The sequence below is a fragment of the Acartia tonsa genome, chromosome 9, assembly GCF_053477335.1.
Source record: "Acartia tonsa isolate MP-2025a chromosome 9, ASM5347733v1, whole genome shotgun sequence".
NCBI lineage: Eukaryota > Metazoa > Arthropoda > Copepoda > Calanoida > Acartiidae > Acartia > Acartia tonsa.
Genome location: NC_137268.1, coordinates 23,075,514 through 23,087,034, shown reverse-complemented (window position 1 = coordinate 23,087,034; position 11,521 = coordinate 23,075,514). Strand labels below are relative to the sequence as shown.

The following is an 11,521-nucleotide window of genomic DNA, read 5'->3' as shown; positions in this document are numbered from 1 at the left end:
ATTTTAGCATTTTTTGCCAAAAATATACTTACAATTTTATTTAGACATATACATTTATATTAAATTTATTTAGTTTTGATACTCTACAAGTGTTAATGTTTGTTTGTCCTATTGTTTCACTTTTATGGATGTTGTAATCCTTGTTAGAATATAAACTTGAGATAATTAAACAAGTTGAGTTTCTAATTAAACAAGGATAACAACATTCATAAAAGCATAGCTCAATAAATCAAACGGATACACACACATAAACACATGTAGAGTAATAGGACATTAAATGTCAAGTTCGGACAAAAATTAATTAATTAAAGGGTAATTATTATGGATATACCAATTTTTATAAGACTTGCTTGTAAATATTCTTCGCTTAGAACATTAAAAAAAACGACGGGAGGGGACATTGTGCTGTTTTTAAATTAGTCTCCAATATAATAATGTTTTATTCAGTTTTGGAGACTTCTATTGAATTTGATTGGTTGGTGCATTAAATTAAATGTCCGAATGTTTCAACCACTAATTGTGATCTACAGAAGGAGTAATTTTGTGTTTAATTATTGCATTTTTATAAAAATTTATATTTCATTGTCTTATCCCTTTAGATCCCTGACAAAAAATTAGGAGTTACATTATAAATGGCGGGACAAAACAACCCATACAGATTATATATTTTGGAGCGAAGCTACTGTAAAAATAAGATTTTAAAGTACAGTAATCAATGATATGTATTAATACCCTTATAAATAAATGTTATCCTATGCAAATATGGACGATAGATTGACGTACATTCCAGATGATGATTAAAAAGGATGACAACATCCATTAAAGCGAAGCTCTAAAATGGTACGACAAACAAACATTAAAACAAGTGTCATGATAATTTAATATAGGAATATGGGAATCATCATGAAAAGTTTGAAATTGATTGGACAATTCACACCTGTTTAAATTAACGAAAAGGGCTAACTAATTAAAGGGCGTTTTATTTTGACATATGTACTTTTCAAAAAGCAAATCTTTTCTATAATTAGTGTCGGTCCGTTCGTAACGGATAGCTTTGTTCGTTAGAACGTCCATTATAAACATATTTAATTTTTACTTTTTTACCAAAAAATTTTTATGTGATGTAATTATTGGATTGATCTGAATTTTGGTATATTGATTCCTTGGAACAGCAAAGTACATTATTATAAGCGAAGCAACTCTACAATCAAGTCATAAAAATGTAAGTATGTACATAGACATTATTATGTATCAAGTTTTTCAACAAAATTTACTTAGAATTTTGCTTCTACTCTTATACATTTATATTCTGATTATTCAGTTCTGACATCATACAAGTGATGATGTCCGTTTGTCCTACTGTTTCAGTGCTTCGCTTTTATGGATGTTGCCATCCCTGTTTTTAAAGTCTTGTTAGTAAATATGCTTCGCTTATAACATTACAAAAACAAAGTGGGGGGATATTGTGCTGTTTTTAAACAATTCCCAAAAGTTTTACAAAAACAACCCAGGAAAACCATCCTTTTCTGTCCAAACACCCAGGGTATCAGGTTAAGTAACACCCATCAGACAACTAACTCTTTGATTACACGACCTTTGTCTCCGAAGTCCTAACAGTGCATGGTATGAGTTGCTCCTGTTTTGAGCCAAGGCATTCCCCCTACTCTATCTATTTATGTCGCGCACCTGACATAGTACAAGTAGGAACAACTTTTGATGTCTTTAGTTATGACGCAGTGTTAAACCTATCACCTCCCGACGACGAGCAGATGCGCTTTGTTTTGAGCAACGGTCGTGAGTTAAATTGAAAACTACTAGCAGAGAAAAACCTTTCCTATTTACCGACGGAATGATCGACGATCAAATTATTGAGTAGCTTCACTCAAAGAGAGAGAGTGGGGGGGACTATGGGCTATTTATTACATTAGTCTAAAAACCAAAAGTTTTATAATAATGTTTTCTTATTAGTTGGCTTAACATCTTTGTGAACTTTTAATAACTTTTGGTAACTTTGTTAAGTTGAGTGTCCAAACATTTCAACCACTAATTATAACCTACAAGAGGGTTAATTTTTGGGTATTTATATTAGAGATGTACATTAATTTATTGGCAATTTTCTTATTCCTTTAAATCCCTGAGCTTTCTTAGACAGGTGAGAATTGTTTCTTATGGTGTTTTATTCTTATAACAAAATAAATTTTTTTTGAATTAAAAGAAACAAAGTATATAGTTCTATGAGAACTTGTGAGCAGTTATAGAAAAATTAAAAAATAGAAAGACAGCACAAAATGATTAGGTATATGCATTAAAATTCAGCAATAAGACTTATAACATATCGGTAAGAAATTACTAATTTTGTAAAACAATAATACATGGATATTTGCTGTAGTGTTTATTTGTCGCTGTGTATGAAATCCATATCAAGTTACTACTATTATTGGACATTTAGTGTGAATTCGAAACAGTCCAGAAAAACATTACTGGATATTATAGACTTAGAGTTGACTAGTTTAGCCAAAGTCTTTTATACTTTATAAAAGAAACAAAACATTGAAAATAAAAACATTTCATTTTGGTATTCCCTAAATTCATTGAAGGCCCTTTAATATTTTGACTAAAAGATTAGAAGCAATCTTTTCTAAGCAAGATTATTGAGTATTTTAAGATAATTTTATCTCTTTTTTACACAATTTTATTTATGGTCATTTGCCAATAAAAAAAAATGGAAATTGTATAAACACCATGTAACATCATATTACTTCCGTTCACCAATGTCGATTAGGAAGGGTGTTTACATGGGGCGTAGAAGGGGATTGGAGACCACCTTTTTTAGAATTCAGGATTGGTTTAACTTCCAGAATACAACCAAATTGAATCTTCAAAATTTTAAATAACATTGACAAGAAAGGTATTTTTTAAAGGTTTTACCGTTTTGACACTTAAAGGAGAGAGTATATTCGATAAAAAATATCCTAAATTGGAGAGAACACCGAAAAAAAAGTAAATTTTGCCATTTTTTTTCTATTTAGCTTAGATCTGAACTTCCTGATATCATTTTAGAATTTTTTTGTTAATAAGTGATCATATCAAATAGCCCCACTTTTATTTGATTTTGAATATTCCCCTGTCCCCACGCAGTCTATACGTTTTTTCTACATTTATGTCCATTCAGAAAATCTATTTCAGAAAACCTATAGTCAATCATACATAGACTAATGGAAAATGCAAAAAAAACGAAATAAGGACGACTGCTTCTTGGGAGAAAATACGGGAAAAAGATTTTCGCTGGTGCAAAGGATGGGGAGAAGAAAGTGTTTTAGGTATTGAATTGAATTATGCCATTGTGCTCTCAATCTCTTGGAAAAACATACATACAAATCCCTTTATCAAATATTGGCTTCTTTAAATCTGCATAAACATCTACTATTCTTATTCTGAGCTTGTTAAATTGATATGCTACCTATGGAAATAATTATCCTTATTACTTATTTTCTAGCTATGGTCAAAATATTCTTTTGTAATTGCTTGTTGTGCTACTTATGGAAATGATTGACCTTGTGTTGTGACTATCACTACGAAGTAGAATAAGCTTCACTGTTTATGAATAATTTAGATTGCTTGTCATTGCTACCCTACAATAATACATAATTGTTCTTGTAAATGTAATTTCTCTAAATTAGCTAACAAGAAAGTACCTTGTTGCTGCGCTTCCTATGGACATAATTGTGTAGCTATCGTATGTAGCTTGTTATTGCTGCGATACTTATGGAATAATTGTTCTTGCGATTATTACTCCTAAGTAGCTATGAGGAGCACTGCCCGTTATTAATAGCTAATAGCAAGGTCATCTCTTACGCTCAAAAATGGCCCATAAAACCGCATATAAACGCATTCGCTAATTGATGCTAGGCGATGGTGTGTTTCTTATTTAAATCATTACTAGTAGTGGTCAGGGAGGGAGGAGACATTGGGTGGTTTATTGCACTAGTCCCTAAAATCTTATAATAACATTTTCTTGTTCGTCGACTTAAAAACCTTGGGGACTTCTATTGAATATTTATTGGTAGGTTCATTTAGTTGAGTGTCCAAACGTTTTAACCACGTTTTTTAATTGTAATCTACAGAAGGGGTAATGTTGTATATCAATCATCATTGGGAATGTACATCAATTTATCGGCCATTGTCTTATCCCTTTAGATCCCTGATAATAAAAATATTCACGTTGTAAGATAAAACTTTATATATTGAAAACAATATAAAAATACCTCATACTTTAATTCTTATACTCATTTCTTTTCTTAATGATAGGTTGCAAGGATAGGTCAATGAGATATAGATTTACTAAATATTTCAATCTTTGGACCAGACACTTTATATTGGTCAGGTAGAATTAATGAATTTAAAAACCAGCAAAAGCTGTATTTTTATTCAGAGAGAAAGAGAGAGAGAGAGAGAGAGAGAGAGAGGGGATAATATAATGTTTATTACACTAGTCCCCAAAGACAATGTCTTATATCAATGATTTCTTATCAACAACTTTGGGAACCTTTTAGTCAATTTTGATTGGTTGGTTTATGAATTTGAGTGTTCAAACGTTTCAACCTCTAATTTTGTGTATAATCCTTAGAGATGTACATAAATTAATCGGCCATTGTCCTATGTCTTTATATCCCTGATTTTTATTTTATTTTTAGAGGGGGGGGGGGGAAATGGGGGCTTCCTAAATTTCACAGGAATCTGCAACCTAGGTTTCAAATTTTATATATTCACCTATGATTATAGAGTGATCCATTTCACCGCACACATTTGCTATAATTGAAGAAAATGTTTGCTTTCCTAAATATAATCAAATGATTAATCATGAAGTGACCAAAAAAAATAAATGATGACGGCAAATAAAATACAAAGAGATTTGATGAACGTTTATACAAACTGATAGATATACTATGATATAAATAAGGTTTTTTTGTCTATTGCTTAAGATCTCGCTAACCGCTGGACCGATATGGTTCTAATTTTCATTGAAGCTATTTATATTTCCAGAGAAGGTTGATAACTTTTTGGGGAAGGGTACCCTTCCAAGAGAAATCGCCCTTTGAAATGTTTTTCACAATTCCGTTTTTTAATGATTGAAAATGGGGGGAGGAGTCGACACTCCCCAATATCAAGTTCCCTTAGAGGCCTAGGAGTGGCCTAACCGCTAGTAATACAAAGTAGAACGATGTCTGTCCGTCTGACGCTTAAGATATCGGTAACCATTGAACCGATATCGTTCTCATGTACAGCAAAGCTTCTTACAGGTCCTGAGATTGTTTTAGGGTATTTATTTTTAAAATAACAAGTCTGGGTGTGGTTTTTGGATATTTTTTCTGCTCTTGGACTCTTTCAAATGTGAAGCCCCTTGATGTTAGGGGCGCAGCCGCTAGTCCTATAATAAAATGAGTACATTTTTTTTATCTAAAGCTAAGATCTCATAAAGTTGGTCCGAATGGGTTGCATTTTTAAGTGAAGCTTTAAAAGTGTCTTTTCATGGTTTCAGGCTTCTTTACTGACCCCCCTCTAAGTCCCCTAGAGGCTTGGGTAAGGCAACTAGAATTGTATATAGCAATGGCCTCGTAAACTATGGGCACTTGATCTTCTATAAATTTCAGTTTTACAAATTTCTTTGTTTAGATTTCTTATATGTTTTGATTCAAAAAATTAGAAGACTTATAAACAGATTTTGTTTTATCCCTTTAGCAATTTTCTTACATAAAAATCTTGATGATTTTTCCAAAAGCCTCCGGCCTTTGCAGTAAATTGCTGATGAAGAGTTGTCAGTTCTAATCTCGACCTAGCTCTGAGATATATATAAAAAAACATTATAAAATAAAAAAACAACTTGAGGAAGGGAAATTACACTGTAAATTACTCAGGTAGCTGAAAAATTTGGGTACTTTTATTGGAAGTTTCCGAACAAGTTAATGGCCAAACTCTTCAATGAAAATTTTTAATCTACAACAGAAGTAATTTATTCTTTATCATTAAAGATGAATTTAATTTATCGTTGATTTGAATAAATCGACTTCATTATTAATTAAAACCTTATCCCAAAAACTTCACAAAAACCTACTATAAATCACGAAACCTAGCACTAAGTGTACAACTATTGTTTTGAGGTTTTCATTTTTTATTTGATTACAAATGTCATGAATATCTATTTCAAAAATATTTTTCTTTAAATTGACAAAGTTCTTGTTTATTTCGTTTTTTTAATTGTATTATATTGATTGATGTTTTTAAAAAGTTTTAAAATTATGAAAGAAAATAAGTTGTATACCTTGTTGTCATGACGAAATTGTTGTTGTTATGACCCATTACGTCACAAAATTTTAATTAGCCAAATATTATGTAAATGTTAATATAAATTTATTTTGAAAAATTGATTTTATTATAATTTTCTCAGTTGATAATTCATAATTGTTTTATACATATTTCTAATTTATTGTTTATTTTTAGAAATAAAACTTGGCCACATAATATTTATGTTTCAAGGGCCAAAAAAGGACATGGGGGACGGGAGGGAAGGTGGCTTTTATCACAAGCAGAAAGGGAGGGAGGGAGGTGTTACTGTTATTTCTAGAGAATTTAAGAGCGATTAAAATCGGGAATTTTCCCGAAAAAATTACCGAGGTCAAATTTTAAACAAAACCAATTTCTAGGAGTTATTCACAGAAATGATAAAAAAAGATCCCATTTTTTTTCATATTTGCTATATAAATAAAAACTGTTATCGGTTAAAATTGCTCACATGACATTATAAAAATATGTAAATAAAGGATATTTTTATGAGTCATATTATCATCATATGCTTTATACTTTATAGTTCGATTGTTTTAACTCTTATCAAGGTTATATGGTGATATATTTTTTTGTTTATATTACTAATTGATACCAGCATATTTGATTTAACAGCAAATTATGAAAAGAACATATATACGTACCTGTTTTTCCTTAGTTATAAAGTGATTGACGAGGGGCCTCTTTGTAAATATTTTTGTGGTTCTTCAAAATTTGTGAAATATTTTTTTAACTAAAAACTTTATATATTGCTTTTTAGAACCAACTTAATATAGCTTGGCCATGCAAATGTTATTAATTGGCTTTATGAAATATATATCTAAGGAGATTGTGACAGAAACTTTTTTTATTCATTAATATTTATAAATATTTTCAGAATCTACAATAATGGATACTCTTTGTACCAGTGCAAGTTGTTTGGACAAACAAAAAATTTTAAATGACAGGAATAATTACTTACAAGTTAGCTTCAATGAGCTCAAAAATCAGGTAGGTAATAAAAGTTATGTTTTGGATAGTTTTAGACAACCTATAGTTTTAGAATCAAGAATAGTTTCAGAATGTTTTTGCCACTTCCGTATCCCTTCGAGACGTAAATGCCACCTTCTTGTTGTAGTTAACGTAGCTGACATACCTACAGACTAAACAAAACAAACAGAGATCCCAAACACTTTATTTAATACTCCGATCAAATGCGAATCTTTTTCTTCTTTTTTTTTGTTAAAAAAACTTACATATAACTATATCAGTATAATGTTTTTTTTTTTTAGTTAATTGAGGAGAGGAGACTACGTCAAAACCTACAATATACAATCAAAGTCAATACAATGAAAGCAATAGACGAGGCATTTATTAATTCTGAATTTGCTCCTGAGCAGAGTGATCATTGCTTTGTTAACAATTATCTAGATATAGTTACAAACCCAGGTAGAACCACTCTTGGGAGTATTACAGACCATAACAGTACTACCCCCGCAAGTATCCCAATCCAAAGTAAAACTACTCATGAAATTATTACAAACAAAGGAAGAACTACTCCTGTAAGTATAACAAACCTAGGTAGAACTCTCCCTGCAAATATTACAAAACAAGGTAGTCCTTTTCCTGAAAGTATTACAAAACAAGGTAATACTGAGCCTGCAGATATCACACACCAAGATAGAACTGTTCATAAAAATATTAAAAACCAAGATATAATTACTCCTGTAAGTACTACTAACCAAGATATGACTACTCCTGCACGTATTACAAACAAAGATATGATAACTCCTTCAAATGCTATAAACCAAAGAAGATCAAGCATGAATAGAAATCATTTAACTGAAGAAGACGCAACTAGCGTAGCAGAGAAAAATTCTTGTGATATCCCTACAGCCAGTGACAATGAGATGGTATATTTATATAATGATGCAAGGTCAGAAGTTTTAGAAAGTAAAGAAAATATACAAAAGGATCCTCTTAACAGTTTTTCTCTTGAACATATTGAGAAAATGAAGAAAAGGGCTGTTTTACCTGGAGCAATTTCTGTCAAAATAAAAAGAGATAAGTCCATAGAAAGACGCATACTACATTCTACACCAAAGAACTTAACACTGCCATTGAAAGAAAGTCCTGCCAAGAAACGAAAAATTAGTTGTGATTTGTTGCTTGATTTAAACAAGAAAATTATTTCTTCCACCAAGAAAACTAAAACATCAGTTGCCAAAAAAGAGAAATCTCATGTGCCCGGCCAAAACAAAGGTAGAACAGGTAAGGGAGAATTTTTCAAATGCATTGTTTGGTTAGATTCGGTTTAATGATACAGCTTGCACAATTTCAAGTAATTAAAATGAAATTATTTCTCGTCACTCACATGTATGACTAGGTATTGGGACCTCAAAAACAAAGGTCTCCAAAAGTTAATATGTGTCAGTTTTATTTAAAGAATACTTCTTCTTTGCTATATCTCAACCGATTTTATTAGGATTTTTTTTTACATTTTAATTACCTACCTATTTTAAATTATTTCCTATCATGTTTTTTTTGCCATTGAATGAATCCTTATACTAAAGTAACAGGATGTCTGTGTGTTTGTTTGTCTGTGTGTTTGTTTGTCTGTGTGTTTGTGTGTTTGTACCGAAGGATCTCGCTTACCGCTGAACCGATCGGGTTCTCCTTAACAGGGTAGCTTCTCATAAGTCCCAGGAAGGTTTATAACTATTTTGGGGGAGGGTACCACCACCCTATCAGGAGAAATCGCCCCTAGAAAAAAATTACCCCTCCCGAAAAAGAGACTCCAACGAAACATAAACCAATTATTTCTGTAGTAGATATTTTAAATAAAAAAAAACATTGAAAGTGCCACTAGAGGCCTCTAGGGGCGTAGCCGCTAGTATTATATAAATTTAAAGATAAAACAGTACCTATTATATTAGAACTCGATGAGCTATTGCTTGATAATTTAATACCTTGTGATGTGAATATTTATTTATGCCTAATTTTGTTTTAGTAAATAACTCATTTATTTGTTTTTTACTTTAGATGACAAATTTTTGTTGGATCTGACGCCAATCAATATATGTGGATGTCAAAAATGCAATGAAAAATTTACTGAATATTGGAAATTTCAAGAACATGACAAGAAAGACCACTCTGTAAGTAGTTTTGTTTCAACTAACAAAGTAATTGATTTCTGATTGTATTGAATAAAATTAAGTTTTAAATCTTTTTGACAAGTCCTGTGTTTAAACGGTTTTTACCCCATAAAAGAAATGTTATGAAAGACCTCTAAAACTCAAAAGAATATTGCATTGAATAAGTCCAAATATAAATGAATTGACATGTAGCTATAAATTATTACAAAGAACATTTTTGCAAAAAGTAATTTTGTTCCCATTTAGGTTAACTGTGAATCTAAGAGTTGTAAAAAGTCATTTTTGACTAAGTTCAGCATGCTACGTCACCTTGTCCAGGTAACTGCAAAATTTATTTACATCAAACAAGGATGACAGCGTTCAAACATAAGTAGCGAAGCACAAAAAAATCATGGATGGACACCCAGTTAAAGTGGGCTGTAGTGGTCATAAATAAGTAAAAGAATGAGAGAAGAATATGAATAAGAGAAAATTGCGAAATCTGTACACATAAAATATATATGTCTATTGTAGCAAGCGTTGCGGAGTCGTTTCATTGTGGTTCGGCTCCTGTTCCGACCTAAAACTCAACATATTTTTTTTGCCAAGTCTATTTTTGACTTTTAAAGGTTTTAAATTTCGATTTTTGATAAAAATAGAAATAAAAAACTTAAAAGGACCATTTGCACACGACACAACGGAGTTAAAATTATAATTAATAAAAAATATCATTTTTTTGCTGAGTTGGAGCCGTTATTTAACGAAAATTACGGCTTTGGCTCTAGCAAAATATGGCGGATCCCGGCATCAAATAAAGTAGCATGTTACTTTTTGTCAACTGGGATATTACATTGGTTTTCCTTATAACCAAAAGCATGCGTAAGGTGGGTGTCAACGCTTTCCTTAATAAGGTTTGCCTTACCCTCTCTTTCACCCCCTCCCCCTTCTCAGAAAACAAACTGCTTCTTACCTTATATTAAGAGAAGAAAATGACCAAAAGAACTATGAATAATTTTGCTTTCGTAGAAACATGGATCTGAATTCCCGAAAAGATGTAAGGAAGTTAAAACATGCGATAAATGTGGGGATTTAATTGAAAATAAATCCTGTGCTAGCCATGCCCGTAGTGATCACAACCTTCCTTGTCCACAGACAGACTGCGAGCTTATTTTCTCCACTGATTCAAGGCATGCATTCAAAAACCTTATGTACTTTTGTTGGCAGATCTTACTGCAAATGTTAGAAACTGTGACTTCTTTTGATTTCAAATCTTGCATGACGCTTTTTGTCAATTCCTGCAATAATTAAGTCTAACATTGATAGGTATTAAAGTAGATCTGTAATAATTTCCAGAAAGTCTACCTATATGTCTGAACTAATAGATATAGAAGTAGTGGATATTTTATCAGGGGGAAATTTTGTCATCAGTTTAGGTTGCTACAATGGTCCTCATTTTTTAATATGTTCGTTGCTCTAGTAAAACTGATAATAGACCAATAGGATTTGCCGCTTCTTTAACCGTTCAATGAAAAGCAAATGAAAAAAAATGAAAATTACACACAAAACTTAAAACTTAACTATGGAAGGCATGAAAAATGTATGTTTGAAAAAAGGAGAATTCAGCATTTTTTGACCAAGCATTTGTTACCACCTGAAGATGAGATACAAACCAAGAGTGAGAAGGAGGATCAAAACAGAGATCTGGAAGATGACAACAACATGGAAGAAAATTCTCTTGATGCCAACCAAATTGTTATTTCAGATGAATCTGATATTTCTTTGGAGGATTGGAGGGTCCCATTTGTCGATGAAGAATTTAATAAGGTTTGGGTAAGGTTGGGGCCATAGAATTGAATTTTTTTTTTGATAAAAATTCATTCAGTATATTTATCGTAAACAAACACTTACTTTGTTAATTTAGTTCTTATTTCTTTGTAAACATATTTTATCCTCTGTTAAGTAAAACTAAATATTTGTACAAAAAAACAACATTTTATTGTAAGGCCGTAGAAAGTAACTTCTTTTAGGCCATTTATCTGTTAACACCTCTAAGTTTTATGTTGTAATAC

General features: G+C 31.4%; 1 protein-coding gene across 1 annotated transcript; it reads left to right on the top strand.

The window, feature by feature from the left end:
• The first annotated feature begins 7,220 nt into the window (after window positions 1–7,220).
• Window positions 7,221–11,450, top strand: LOC145328541 (uncharacterized). Its single transcript, XM_080172268.1, has 6 exons — window positions 7,221–7,329; window positions 7,611–8,589; window positions 9,361–9,473; window positions 9,720–9,791; window positions 10,479–10,639; window positions 11,066–11,450. Exons 1-6 carry the CDS (start codon window positions 7,228–7,230, stop codon window positions 11,298–11,300), a joined length of 1,662 nt encoding a protein of 553 aa, XP_080028394.1. The 5' UTR covers window positions 7,221–7,227; the 3' UTR covers window positions 11,301–11,450.
• The last annotated feature ends 71 nt before the right edge of the window (window positions 11,451–11,521 follow it).

Bases quoted from the DNA above. Each gene is read 5' to 3' on its own strand.
- LOC145328541 (XM_080172268.1), top strand. From the start codon at position 7,228: ATGGATACTCTTTGTACCAGTGCAAGTTGTTTGGACAAACAAAAAATT. The intron at 8,590-9,360 runs GTAAGGGAGAAT...TTTTTACTTTAG, and splicing joins CCAAAACAAAGGTAGAACAG to ATGACAAATTTTTGTTGGAT. The intron at 9,474-9,719 runs GTAAGTAGTTTT...GTTCCCATTTAG, and splicing joins ATGACAAGAAAGACCACTCT to GTTAACTGTGAATCTAAGAG.